General features: G+C 34.7%; 2 protein-coding genes across 2 annotated transcripts; one reads left to right on the top strand and one right to left on the bottom strand.

The window, feature by feature from the left end:
- Window positions 1-5,811: 5,811 nt before the first annotated feature.
- Window positions 5,812-9,733, top strand: LOC127080757 (nucleobase-ascorbate transporter 2). The gene is made up of 13 exons (XM_051021061.1): window positions 5,812-6,294; window positions 6,439-6,536; window positions 6,822-6,998; window positions 7,358-7,458; window positions 7,539-7,614; window positions 7,705-7,764; window positions 7,869-8,053; window positions 8,185-8,281; window positions 8,537-8,682; window positions 8,764-8,855; window positions 8,958-9,035; window positions 9,140-9,300; window positions 9,379-9,733. Exons 1-13 carry the CDS (start codon window positions 6,204-6,206, stop codon window positions 9,589-9,591), a joined length of 1,575 nt encoding a protein of 524 aa, XP_050877018.1. The 5' UTR covers window positions 5,812-6,203; the 3' UTR covers window positions 9,592-9,733.
- Window positions 9,667-12,739, bottom strand: LOC127080751 (O-fucosyltransferase 8). Its single transcript, XM_051021056.1, has 8 exons — window positions 12,183-12,739; window positions 11,701-11,862; window positions 11,460-11,548; window positions 11,241-11,361; window positions 11,012-11,155; window positions 10,498-10,826; window positions 10,160-10,400; window positions 9,667-10,062 (listed from the first exon to the last, which is right to left on the bottom strand). The coding sequence occupies exons 1-8, from the start codon at window positions 12,594-12,596 to the stop codon at window positions 9,754-9,756; spliced, it is 1,809 nt and encodes a 602-aa protein (XP_050877013.1). The 5' UTR covers window positions 12,597-12,739; the 3' UTR covers window positions 9,667-9,753.
- Window positions 12,740-13,163: the final 424 nt, after the last annotated feature.

Below are 13,163 nucleotides of genomic sequence, written 5' to 3'. Positions count from 1 at the left end.
CAAGTGATTTAAGATCATTCGCCTCTTTAATCATGGTCACCTTGGGTTGCATTCCCTATTAAGACATCTTAAAACCTTATTAGTAGCAATAATATTGGAGATAGGATTACCTAGAGCATTCAATCTATTAATAAGATGTGTGATTTTTTTTGCATGTCGGTGATGATTTCACCATGCTTCATACGAAAGAGTTCAAACTCTTGGTTTAATGTATTGACTCTAGCTTGTTTAACCTCATTGGTTCTCTCATGGGAAACTTCTAATACGTCCCAAATAGCTTTGGCGGTTTCATAATGAGAAACATGATAATACTCATCAACACCTAAAACGGATATGAGAATATTTTGTGCTTTCCAATCATATGACCACAACCTCTTATCATTATCATTCCATTGACTTTCCGGTTTTGGTATGGTGGCACCTTCACCATTGTTCATTGTAATTTCATTTCGACCAATGATGATCACATCCCATATACCCTTGTCAACGGAGTTGACATGGATACACATACGAGCTTTCCAATAGTCATAATTTTCGCCAATAAAAATAGATGCTCTATCATACGCCTCTTTAGGTTCAGTAGCCATTATCTAATAAGCAAATCTTAAGACCGGAAACAACTAGAGCTCATGATACCACTTGTTAGACGATAGGCCTAGATCTAGAGGGGGGTGAATAGATCCCAAGTTAAAAATTATCCAAAAATTTTACTTAGAAAAATTTATGACGCGGAAGTAAGTTTCAAATATTTCCCGGATCAAAAATCGTCTAACCGAACCTACTATTGAATAACCCGGATATGCATAAATGTGTCAATGCTATGATAATGAACCACAAGTCAATCAACAACAGTTAAGCACAACTTATTGAATACTTTACAATAGTAAAAGTCTATCTGCAATGATATCCACACAAAAAAAATTAAGTCAAACAATTTGTCAAATATTTGGTGTGCGAAAAATAAAGTTTGGAATTTTATATAGTGTTTGTTGTTCTCAGAAATCCAATCACAACCAAATGGTTAGTGATCAATACAACAAACACAAGATTCAAAATATAATCAAAATTATGATCCAAACTATGTTGATTCAATGATCAAAGCAATCGATAATTTACGAATCAAAAAATAAAAGATATATATATATATATATATATATATATATATATATATATATATATATATATATATATATATATATATATATATATATATAGTACAAAATGATTTGTTTAGGCAGTTCCCCAATCGACCTCGCTATGGGTACGTCTGCCCTCAATTTGAATTTGAATAAATCTTACTTTTCCAATGTATGTATACAAGAGATGATAGATCAAATCTCACAAACCCTGAGTTTGTTCTTGACTCTATCACATCCAAAAACCTTGATCAAAGATTGATCAAGACACCAACAATGTCGCTTCAATTCACATGTTGTTGCTACTTTCTTGCACGGACTCCTTGTCTCAAGGCTTTGACCCGGTTGAATTAATCCCCATCGCACACTTGTTGAACCCAAGATTTGTCAACACGATCCACTATTTCACGCTACTCCCTTATACGACACACCTAGTTCCAAGGCTTTCACTCGATCGGATATGAATTGCACAATCTTGTCCAAAACCTTCAAATCCTAAATATCTTGAAGGAAAACCCTAAATTAATGCAAAAGGAATGAAAACTAAGGAAAATTTTCAAAGTTTTTTATCAATAGGTCGACCTGTACGAGCCATATGTCGACCTATTGAAACAATGTATCGACCTGTTCAAATGCATGTGTCGACCTATCAAGGCAATATGCTGCCTATAGGTCGGTATGTTCAGTCAGCGCATAAAATAGAGCCTACAGGCTTTAATAGTGTAGCGTATATGTTGACCTATCCTACAATGTGTCGACCTATGTATTTACTAGATCAACTATGTGTCGATACATGCCTGTATGTGTCGACATGTAATGTGATTTTTTTTTACATAAAACAAGTTTTTCATGAACAACACAATATTTAGATGCATAACTTTTTTCTAAAGCATTTCCAACAATGTTTACATGCTTCCTAATGCAAGAACGCTAAAATGCACACCTAGACTCGGATGATACCATCCAATATACATAAACGCTAATTCTTAGTTTCGACATCATACAAAACCTATCTAAACGGAAAGATGCACTCACAATCTCTTATTTAACAATCACTTTGCTCATATGTTGAGGACTTTGAGCTTGAAGCCTTTAGAGAAATAGACTTCTTCTCTACCTCTTTCTCTTTACCTTTTTCCTTCTTTACCTTCTTCTCATGCTTTTTTTCATGTTTTTCCAAGCAAGTGAATTCTTGCTCATGTTCTTCTAGTTTGCCAAATAAAATTCTGAGATCAAGTGTTTTAAGATCATTTGCTTCTTTGATTGGGATGATCTTGGGTTGTCATTCCCTATTAAGACACCTCAAAACTTTATTAGTAGTAATATCATTGGAAATAGACTTACCTAGAGCATTCAACCGATTTATAAGATGTCTAAACCTCTTTTGCATGTCGACAATGGTTTTTCCATGCTTCATGTGAAATAGTTCAAACTCTTAATTCAAGATGTTGATCCTAGCTTGTTTGACTTCATTAGTTCCCTCATGGGCAACTTCTAATACGTCCCACATAGCTTAGGCGGTTTCACAATGAGAAACCGGTAATATTCATCAACACCGAGTGCAGATATGAGAATATTTTATGCCTTCCGATCATGTGACCATAATTTCTTATCATTATCATTTCATTGATCTTCCTGTTTTTGTACGACGACGCCTTCACCATTGGTTATTATAATTTGATTATGACCATTGATGATGACGCCTCATACACCCGTATCAACCAAGTTAATATAGATACGCATACAAGCTTTCCAATAGCCATAATTTTCACCAATAAAAATGGGTACTCTATTGTACGCCCCTTTAGGTTCGGTAGCCATTTTCTAATAAGAAAATATTAAAGCACGAAATTAACCGAAGCTCATGATACCAATTGTTAGACGATAGACTTCGATATATAGGGGGGGGAGGGGTGAATAGATCACAAGTTAAAAACTTTAACAAAAAATTATTTTGAAATATTTATCGCGTGCGAAAATAACCTGGATCAAATCGTCTAACCGAACTGCTATCAAAAAGATCGGATATGCGTAATTGCAATCAACGTATGATAATGAACACAAATTAGATCAATATACTATCAACCATAATCAATTGAATGCAATTCTAAAAGTAGAGAGTATTCCTAATGATAAAGCACACAAAAATAATATTCAGACAAATCATCAAACACCTTATGTGCAATCGATTTTGTTTAGAAATTGTATGGTTTTGTTGATCTTCAAGTTTAAAAGTAGAGACTATTCCTAATTTAAACATACTATTATATATATATATATATATATATATATATATATATATATATATATATATATATATATATATATATATAGAGAGAGAGAGAGAGAGAGAGAGAGAGAGAGAGTACACAAATATTTGTTTAGGCAGTTCCCCAATCGACCTCACTATGGATACGTCTGCCCTCAATTAGAACTAGAATTGAGATAATGAAATTAACATTACTTTGCAAAAGTATGTATACGAGAGAAATGTAGCAATCCAATCCTACAAACCCTAAGTTTGATGTTGATTATGACATTTTCTCTTCCCTTGATCTAAGATTGATCAAGCAACCCAACAATTTCAATTTGATTCGCCATCCCACGATACTCCTTTACAAGAAACTCCCATTCTTCAAAGTCATCACTCGATTGAATCTGAATTGTGAATTGTTGTAACCCGGGATTTATCAATATGATTCATCGTCACACGCTACTCCTTTGCAAGAACCTTTTGTTCTTCAAAGTCTTCACTCGATCGGATCCAAATTGCGAATTGTTGTAACCCAAGATTTACCAATATGATTCACTGTCTCACGTTACTCCTTTGCAAGAATCTTCTGTTCTCCAAAGTCTTCACTCGATCGAATCTGAATTACATAATCTTATCCAAAAGCTTCAAATCCTAATTTGATCTTGAAGGAAAACCCCACATTGGTTTTCTTATTTGAAACCCTCAAAAATCTCAACCCAATTTACAATTCAACAACCTAAATTAGACGTTATCAACTCTAATTCTAGATGACACCCAAACAAAGAATGATTATGTGTAATTTGTTTGTGTGTATGCATAGAATGTAGGTTGAAGATGATGAGAACTCTTTGAAGATGTATGAAGTATTTATATGCATGCATGTATGAAGCAAAAGGAATGCAAAAGGAATATAAAATAATGCAAATTTTCAAGATTTTTAATGTATGTGTCGATCTATGTAAGTCATGTGTCGACACATATGATGCATGTGTCGACCTGTAGAGACGACACATCAAACATAATCTACATGCTTTAAAAATGAATTACATGTGCCGACCTGAAGCTCGTATGTGTTGATCTATAGAAAATTGTTTATTCTATGTGTCGACCTATAACACAGATGTGTCGACCTATAACACATATGTATCGACACATAGACTGTTTTTCACATAAAAATCAATTTTTGACGCATGAAACCTTTTCCAACATGTTGTTATGCTTCCTAATGCTAAGATGCACATTTATACTTAGAGAATATCGTCTGATATACATAAATACTAAAGTATCCTAGATGACACCTAAATAAAGAATGATTATGCGTAGTTTGTTTGTGTGTATGCATAAAATATATGTTAAAGATGATGAGAACTCTTTGAAATCCCGATTTCATGTAGGTTTACTCTAGAACCTTACTAGAAATGATGCATTTATGAAGTATTTATATGCATGCATGTATGAAGCAAAAAGAATATAAAACAATGCAAATTTTTAAGATTTTTTTTGTATGTGGCGATCTATGTAAGTCATGTGTCGGCACATACGATGTATGTGTCGACCTGTAGAGGCGACCATCAAACAAAAGCTACGTGCTTTAAAAATGAGTTACATGTGCCCACCTGAAACTCGTATGTGTCGACCTATAGAATTTTTTTTATTCTATGTGTCAAACTATAACACATATGTGTCGATCTATAACACATATGTGTCGACACATAGACTGTTTTTCACATAAAATCAATTTTTGATGCATGAAACATATTCTAAACCTTTTCCAACATGTTGTTATGCTTCCTAATGCTAAGAAACACATTTATACTTAGAGGATACCGTCAAATATACATAAACACTAAAGTATCCTAGTTTTGACATCATACAAAATACATCTAACGAAAAGTTCCACTCACATTTATGGGCCTGAAGTTAAGGTATTTTGGGAATGATAACCGCCCCCTTAGTCATAGTAATGGACCGTGGAATCCCTACAATCTCGAGTGGTAGAAAGGTGTCTCCCCTTACGAGTGATCGTGATATCTTTGCCCTTGACAGGTCTTTACAAACATATGACTACAATATAAAATTAAGAACCATAATATTTTAACACTCTCTATCTTGATTGTTCATATCATTATTTTTATTTCTCTTAATTACATTATCAAATATCCAATGAAAATTGATTCAATTAGTAAAAAGTTGGTCAACTCGAAAGCTCGTGGGTTCAACTTATGCTGTCTAAGGATTATTTGGTAGATAATTTATAAATACTCTAAGCATTTATTGAACTATGATTTCTATCATAATTCTAATGAGTTCTGAATTTAACTTATACAAAATTTAGAATAAAAAAAATTACATTATCAACCTAACACACCTATCACATTTCTCTTAAGTTGTATAGGTTTTCACAACATTTTCTTCAAACAAGTGCAAATCTAAATCTGTCTTTCTCATTTCCTAAGTTCACACACACACACACTTACCATGTCTTACTAGTAGTGTCTTTTATTTTTTCAACAAAAAGAAAAGCTAGTAATGTCTCTTCAAGACTTCAACTGTGCATCTGCATATTCTCTCTATATTTTTTCTTTTCTAGTTTCTTTATAATTTCTCATTCTCTTTCTCTCTCTTGCTTCCATCATTCTACTGGCCTTTCCTTTCACTTTTTCAACCTTCATACGTTGACTCCAAACACACTTTGCCCTTCCCTCCAAAGTTTCTGTCTTTTCATCCACCTTTCTCTCAACCCTTTTTTCACCCTTCATAGCCATTAATATTTAAGAACCAAAACCAGTGTTACACAAAGTGTACCTTAAATCATGGAACCTCCAAAGCCAGAAGAAATAAGCCACCCACCAATGGACCAACTTCATGGCTTAGAGTACTGTATAGATTCAAACCCTTCTTGGTGTTAGTGACCTTTCTCTCATCTGCATTTCAGTTTTTTCATTTTTCATCAATAAAAGTTCAAGTTTTTATAATTTTTTTAATATATATTTATGAGTTATTATTACCATTTTGGTTTCACTGAATGTTTTGAACTCCTATTAACAGTGGAGTCAATAGTTCTGGGTTTCCAGCATTATGTTCTGTCTTTAGGAACTGCAGTGATGATTCCTTCATTTCTTGTGCCTTTGATGGGTGGAACTGATGTAAGTCATTTCAAACTTCAACTCCTTTTAGTTTTACTCCAATAGTTCAGTTACTGTATTGTTATGCTATGTAGCAACCGACCCCATTGAGAAAAGGCGTTTCCATGTCAGTATCAAACACCGACACAATACATAACACTTGTAATTATGTTCAATTTATCATTTTTCAAATTATTACTGACGTCAACGTGTCAGTGTTAGTGTCTGTGTTTGTGCGTCATAGTTGTTATGATAAATATTTGTTTGATATTTATTGGTAATATATTGTTTCATTGAATGATTCAGGGTGATAAAGTAAGGGTGATACAGATTCTGCTCTTTGTACAAGGGATTAATACACTTTTGCAGACACTATTTGGAACCCGGTTACCAACAGTGATGGGAGGGTCTTATGCATTCATGGTCCCAATTATATCCATTATTCATGATTCCTCATTGGCTTCAATAGAAGACCCACATTTGGTTAGTACATTTCTCTAAGTCTATGCTAAGTACATTTCATTTTCAGGCCCTCTTTGAGGACGTGCAAGATGGGTTACTGTAGAGAGTCCAAAATTTGTCATGGTTAAATCGTGGCTAAATAGAGCTTCATAAAATGTTTGCAACAATTAAAACGTAGTTAAATAAAACAACTATTTATTTTGTCATGGTTAAACTGCCATTAATCTACTCAGAGCCTCCAAAAACTTGAGATGGGCCTATCAATTTTAAGCTCATGATTATAGTATATAGTATTCTGAGCAATTAATCTTAGAACAACAAACCCGACCTGTAAAGTAAATATCGAAAGATTGAACTAATGCTCTTCCGTTTTTGTCCAGAGATTTGTGAATACCATGAGAGCAGTTCAAGGTGCAATGATAGTAGCATCAAGCATACAAATTATTTTGGGCTTTAGTCAATTATGGGCCATTTGTTCCAGGTAAGATAATCTATGTGAGAAAATGCATAGATATATGTAAACATCAAATGATTGATGTCTTCTTCCTATTATTTTTTCAGGTTTTTCAGTCCACTTGGAATGGTTCCAGTAATTGCATTATCTGGTTTCGGGTTATTCAACCGAGGGTTCCCTGTGGTACAACAATAGTTCACTTGTTAATAGTACATGTTCTTAAACTCATATCTTCATAGGCTCAGTTCTTAGCATTAATTCTCTTTTTTTCAGGTTGGACATTGTGTTGAAATTGGAATTCCAATGTTAATTCTGTTTGTAGTCTTCTCTCAGGTAGGCACCGCGTTAACAAATATCATCGTGTTTAATGTCTTTTATTTTCGTTTCTCTTTAATCTTCGATACTGATTGCTGTTGTAATTAACTTGGTGTATGCAGTACTTGAAAAACTTTAATGCAAGACAACTACCAATATTCGAGAGATTCGCTTTGCTTATATCAACTACAATGATATGGGCCTATGCACATCTCTTAACAGAAAGTGGAGCCTACAAACACAGGCCGGACTTAACCCAACATAATTGTAGAACTGACAGAGCCAACCTCATTTCGTCTGCTCCATGGTTAGTACCAAAAGAATATCTTAAATAGTTGAATATTTTTCTTCCTATTTTTCATTTGAAAAAACTTATTTATCTCAAATCATCACTGAGCTTGTTGAGCTATTGTTGTCTCTTGAATATGTTGCCTGCAGGGTAAAGATTCCATACCCTATTGAGTGGGGTGCTCCTACATTTGATATCGGTCATGCTTTTGGCATGATGGCGGCTGTTTTAGTTTCCTTAATTGAGGTACTATGGTTCCGTTTGAATTGACTTATTCAAGCTTATATATTCATATCAGTACATGTGAGACTGTTTGGAAGAACTCGTGAAAACTATTTATAACATGTCTATTAGTTGTTTTCGGCTTATTTTTAATAGCTCTCCGCAACAGCGTATGAAAACAGTTTTGACTTCATTTTATCGTTTGCAATAGAAATGACCAAGAATTTATACGATAAATGTTTATGCTATAAACACTTAAGTAAGTTGTTTATCTGACAGTCAACTGGAGCATACAAAGCTGCATCACGGCTAGCAAGTGCAACACCGCCTCCTCCTCATGTTCTGAGCCGCGGCGTTGGCTGGCAGGGAATCGGAATCTTGTTGAATGGACTATTTGGAACACTAACTGGTCCAACAGTTTCTGTGTAAGTGCTACTAGTTTTCATTATTGTTCATAGTTTTCACTTTAAATGGGATAAAAATTGATTTTTATAGGATCATGACAGAGAAAATATAGGGCTTCTAGGAAGCACTCGTGTTGGAAGTCGAAGGGTCGTTCAAATTTCAGCTGGATTTATGATATTCTTCTCAATGTTAGGTGAGTGATAATCTATACAGTATATCAATCCAATCAAAATTGATGTACTTTCAAGATCTTTCTTTCATAATTTTCACTTACAAAGAACAACCATGCCTTCAGGAAAATTCGGTGCTTTTTTCGCATCAATACCCTTCCCGATTTTCGCTGCTATGTACTGTGTCCTGTTTGGTCTTGTTGGTGAGTATCAATCAAAACTTCACTTTTGAATTTGTTTAGCATTGTTTAGCATCTCTTTGCTTCCTCTCTTTTTTTCATGACTAATATTTTTCCATTTTTTCCAGCATCTGTGGGACTATCATTTTTGCAGTTTACTAACATGAACTCAACGAGGAACCTCTTTATTACCGGCGTTGCTCTTTTCTTGGGTTTTTCCATTCCTGAGTATTTCAGAGAATTCACTTCTAAGGCCCTTCATGGTCCTACTCACACAAGGGCTAGATGGGTGAGTTTCTTGTTTTATTATGTTTCAATTATTTGGAAACTCTGGAATAATTTTTCGTTCCGTTTGTTTTTCTTACAGTTCAATGATTTTCTCAACACAATCTTCTTCTCGTCCTCAACTGTCGCGTTTATCGTTGCCGTGTTCTTGGACAACACTCTTGATTACAAAAATAGCTCCAAAGATCGGGGGATGCCATGGTGGACCAAGTTTAGAACATTTAACGGAGATACCAGGAATGAAGAGTTCTACACCCTCCCTTTCAACCTCCACCGGTTTTTTCCTCCGTCTTAACGAAGAAAGTTATGTTTCATAAAGAAAATTTTCATTTCCAGATACGGATTATATTTTCTTGTTAAGAGAGTGAGGAAGAGTGATAACTTTGTAGCATATTGGTAAATTATTAATGAAGAAAATGATTATAGTTTAACATAGATATCTTCATGGCCTATCTAGCTAATGGTGTTTGCACATGCATTCTGGACACCTAGGATATCGATATATGCTTCGTCCGTAACTCCTTATGGCAACATTCTGACCTTCTAGAATCATCTTCTTTACTCTGAATTCAAAACTACTCCATCCTATGGTGCCATTATCAGTAAAAATTGCAGCTAATCTTGTCTTGTTCGGCCGCAAAGTAGGAGCGTGACCGCTGCCATAGTAGGTTCTGAATCCAGATACCAATGATGAAAATTGGCTACCAGAGTCGGTCATGGCAAATACGTCAGCACTTGCACACGCGATAAAATCCAAAGCAGCCAGCTGCATTCACATCCAACTCCACATTGTTACAGAATAGTGAACATTTTTATGATTTGAAATGAGAACCGAACGATGCATGAAATATCATAGTCGTTACCTGAGATGAAAAATTCTTGAAAGGTGCTAGTTCAGTGTCTGTGAGAAGGTTTTCCTTCGTGACTATGTTGGGATAGAGTCGATTGAAGGCCTCCATTCTTGAGTTTTCGCCGTAGATATGAGAACCGGCCAAGTAAATGTAAGTTTCTTGTTTGAAACCAAGACCTGCTAGAACAAGTGCTGCTTCTTCGGGTGTCAATGGACATCTTCCCTTTTTTCTCAAATCCATCGGAGAAATAGAGCTATAAACAATCAATACGACCAAAAATATCAAAAGTTAACAAGGATTTTTGTCGGTCAAAAACTTTGATGAAAAGCGGATAAGAGAAGCGTGCATACGATGAATTCTTCAAGCGCTGGAGAAAGAGAGGGAAGTGTCTTTCTCTGTAGGCTTGAAGTTCGTTTCTCTCATTTTCGCCTCCTCCAAACTCACACAAGGAATATGCCACCATGTCTACTTCAAATCTTAAGTGCAAAGCAAGATATTTCGTTGAGCCTTTTGCAGCTTCATGACCTTCCTTGTTGCGGATGAACTTCCCCACCAAGTGTGTGTCTAACAAGCTTTGTGAAGCTCTATATTTTCTAATCCTTTTGATCAATATAGAGCCAACTTGTTGTATTTTTGGGACAAATTTCAAAGCATGGAAATTGCATTTGCATCTTAACCTCTGCAACCATTTCAAAACATACATAAAAAATGTATCCAAATAGAGTAAAAATTAGTATTTATGTGTTAGTGTCAGTGTTATGTCCGGTGTCTCTATCTATGCATCATAGATATTTGACTACTCCGACAAAATTCTAATAAACTAGCAGCATATTCAAAACTTGACAAATGAGGTAAATCTGTGACCTGAATATCAGAAGGCATAGGATCAAAACCTAGTCGATTTGCATATCCAAGAAAGTGAACAACTCTATTTTTCAAAAGAAGAGGAAGCACAGTTTCAATGTAGTCACCAACTGTGGCCTCCTTTGCGAGATCCGCATCTGTAATCTAAAACTCAACATGTTTAATTACCGATATTATTATAACAAGTGTAATCTGTGTTCTCAAATACATAGGATACAAGATTATAAACCTGGCTTCCAATTGCTTCTACATCCATGGATTTTATATCAGGTGGAAGTTCCTTCACAATTTCGATATCATCCTTAAGGATATCTATGAAATACTCCTCCTGGTATATGTGACCAAATTGGCTGCAATTTTTTTCAATCAATCACATAACATTCACATTAACATTCAGATTAATTTTTCTCGGTTTTCAGCGTAGTACTAACTACTAAGCATATTATACCTCGGATCGTTCCATACATTACTGTAAAGAAATTTCGGAATAACAAGAGTTGCATTCAGGACAGACGCCACAGCCACGGCATTGCAAATCTGTATTCACTACAGTAGTCTCATCAATTCCATTATCGGTGAATTCATAAAGAATGGAAATAAAAATCTCGGGTTAACTTGAATTATTATAGTAAAGTTGAAACTTGATATCTTAATATGAGAAACAATGAAAACAAATTTCCAATACTTACAGCAACTCGTTGTTGATTAAGACCACCATTTGCACTGATTAAAATGTAGCCATTACTTTTCACAGACTTGGTTTGATCTTTGCTTTGTGCACAAGGTTTCCATAACGATGCTTGTTTATATGGATCGATCCATAAATTAGACGACTCTTGCTTGAACTCCTTCTGCACAGTAACAAAAGCTAAGTCATAAGCAGAGCCGTTTTTGAAGGCGTGTAAGACAGGCTACCGCACATGACCCAAAATTTGACACGTTTAAACCGTGGCTAAAAGAGACCTCATCAAATATATGTCACGGTTAAAACATAACAAAATAGGGTCTTTGCTTGATTTGTTACACTTAAATCGTGATTAGCCTACATAGAACCTCCAAAAACTTAAGACGATTCTGGTCATAAGATTAGATAGAGAATAACCTCACATATAGTATAGTATCTGAAGATGATAAAAAAAAAACATGCATCAATCTTAAAACTGGTTAATACCTCTGCGAGAGCACTAGAAGCCAAGTTTAGAAGGCGGTCGTACATATGTATAGGCGACTGTTTCTTGCGGATGAAAGAAACATGCACCTGAAGCTGACTTGAATTATTTGAAGCTGTTCTTGGTTGAAGATTTTCGAACTCGAAAAACGAGATGAAAATAGAATCAAGAAGGAAAAGACAAGCCAACAATCCAAACATGAGAACTATAGTTCTTATATTCTTTTTTCCAACATAAAAGCCTCTGATAGTATTGAATTTTGGTGAACCATTTTTCAGTCCTTGTATCAACAAAGTTTTGGAATGCCAACGACAATCGACACTCGTTATCTTGTAATCTTTTGTTCCTAACATTACTCTTGTAGCAGCCTTAAACTCAGAATTTTTTCCACTTCTGGGAGACCCTTGTTTTCTCATCCCGATTCAAACGTAAAATATTCGAGTGAAACAAAAACAAAAAACATAGAAGGAAGAGTAGAGGTTTCTTGTATGAATTCAAAGTGAAGCGAAGAAGTAGGTGACAGGGATATGTAACTAAGAAAGTTGATGAAATGAATGAGTAAAATCTAAGCAAAAGATGAAGACTCAACCATTGTCTTATGAAACAAGAATCATCTGATATTGAAAAACAACAACTTCCCACCAAACAGAACAATTTCCTGTGTTTCTATTCTTATATACTGTTTTATGTTAAACATGTTAAATATTTTATACCAAATGCATTTTATATTTAAGCATGTTAAATATTTTCTATCAAATGCATTTTAATCTTACTTTTCGTGATCTATATATCTTAAGTAAATATACTCGTATAGTGTTCTAAACAAAGACTTTGTTTTACGTCAATACATGTGGAGAGATAGAGTAGTTAGGTGCTTGATTGAAGTTTCTACTATTTTCTCTTTGACATCAATAATTGTATATTTAAATTTTCATATTGAAACTGTTCGCCTTAGTGAAGTTTGAATTCCTATTGGTGGTCAT

The sequence above is a fragment of the Lathyrus oleraceus genome, chromosome 1 (assembly GCF_024323335.1).
Source record: "Lathyrus oleraceus cultivar Zhongwan6 chromosome 1, CAAS_Psat_ZW6_1.0, whole genome shotgun sequence".
NCBI classification, from domain to species: Eukaryota; Viridiplantae; Streptophyta; class Magnoliopsida; order Fabales; family Fabaceae; genus Lathyrus; species Lathyrus oleraceus.
The sequence above is the reverse complement of the archived record's forward strand: the minus strand, read 5'-3'. Positions and strand labels throughout refer to the sequence as shown.

Coding starts and splice junctions, on each gene's coding strand:
- LOC127080757 (XM_051021061.1), top strand. CDS start 6,204: ATGGAACCTCCAAAGCCAGAAGAAATAAGCCACCCACCAATGGACCAA. Junction 8,054..8,184: donor CTCATTTCGTCTGCTCCATG/GTTAGTACCAAA, acceptor TGTTGCCTGCAG/GGTAAAGATTCCATACCCTA. Junction 8,856..8,957: donor GATATTCTTCTCAATGTTAG/GTGAGTGATAAT, acceptor CCATGCCTTCAG/GAAAATTCGGTGCTTTTTTC.
- LOC127080751 (XM_051021056.1), bottom strand. CDS start 12,596: ATGAGAAAACAAGGGTCTCCCAGAAGTGGAAAAAATTCTGAGTTTAAG. Junction 10,401..10,497: donor CAGCGCTTGAAGAATTCATC/GTATGCACGCTT, acceptor GATTGTTTATAG/CTCTATTTCTCCGATGGATT. Junction 10,063..10,159: donor TCAAGAATTTTTCATCTCAG/GTAACGACTATG, acceptor ATGTGAATGCAG/CTGGCTGCTTTGGATTTTAT.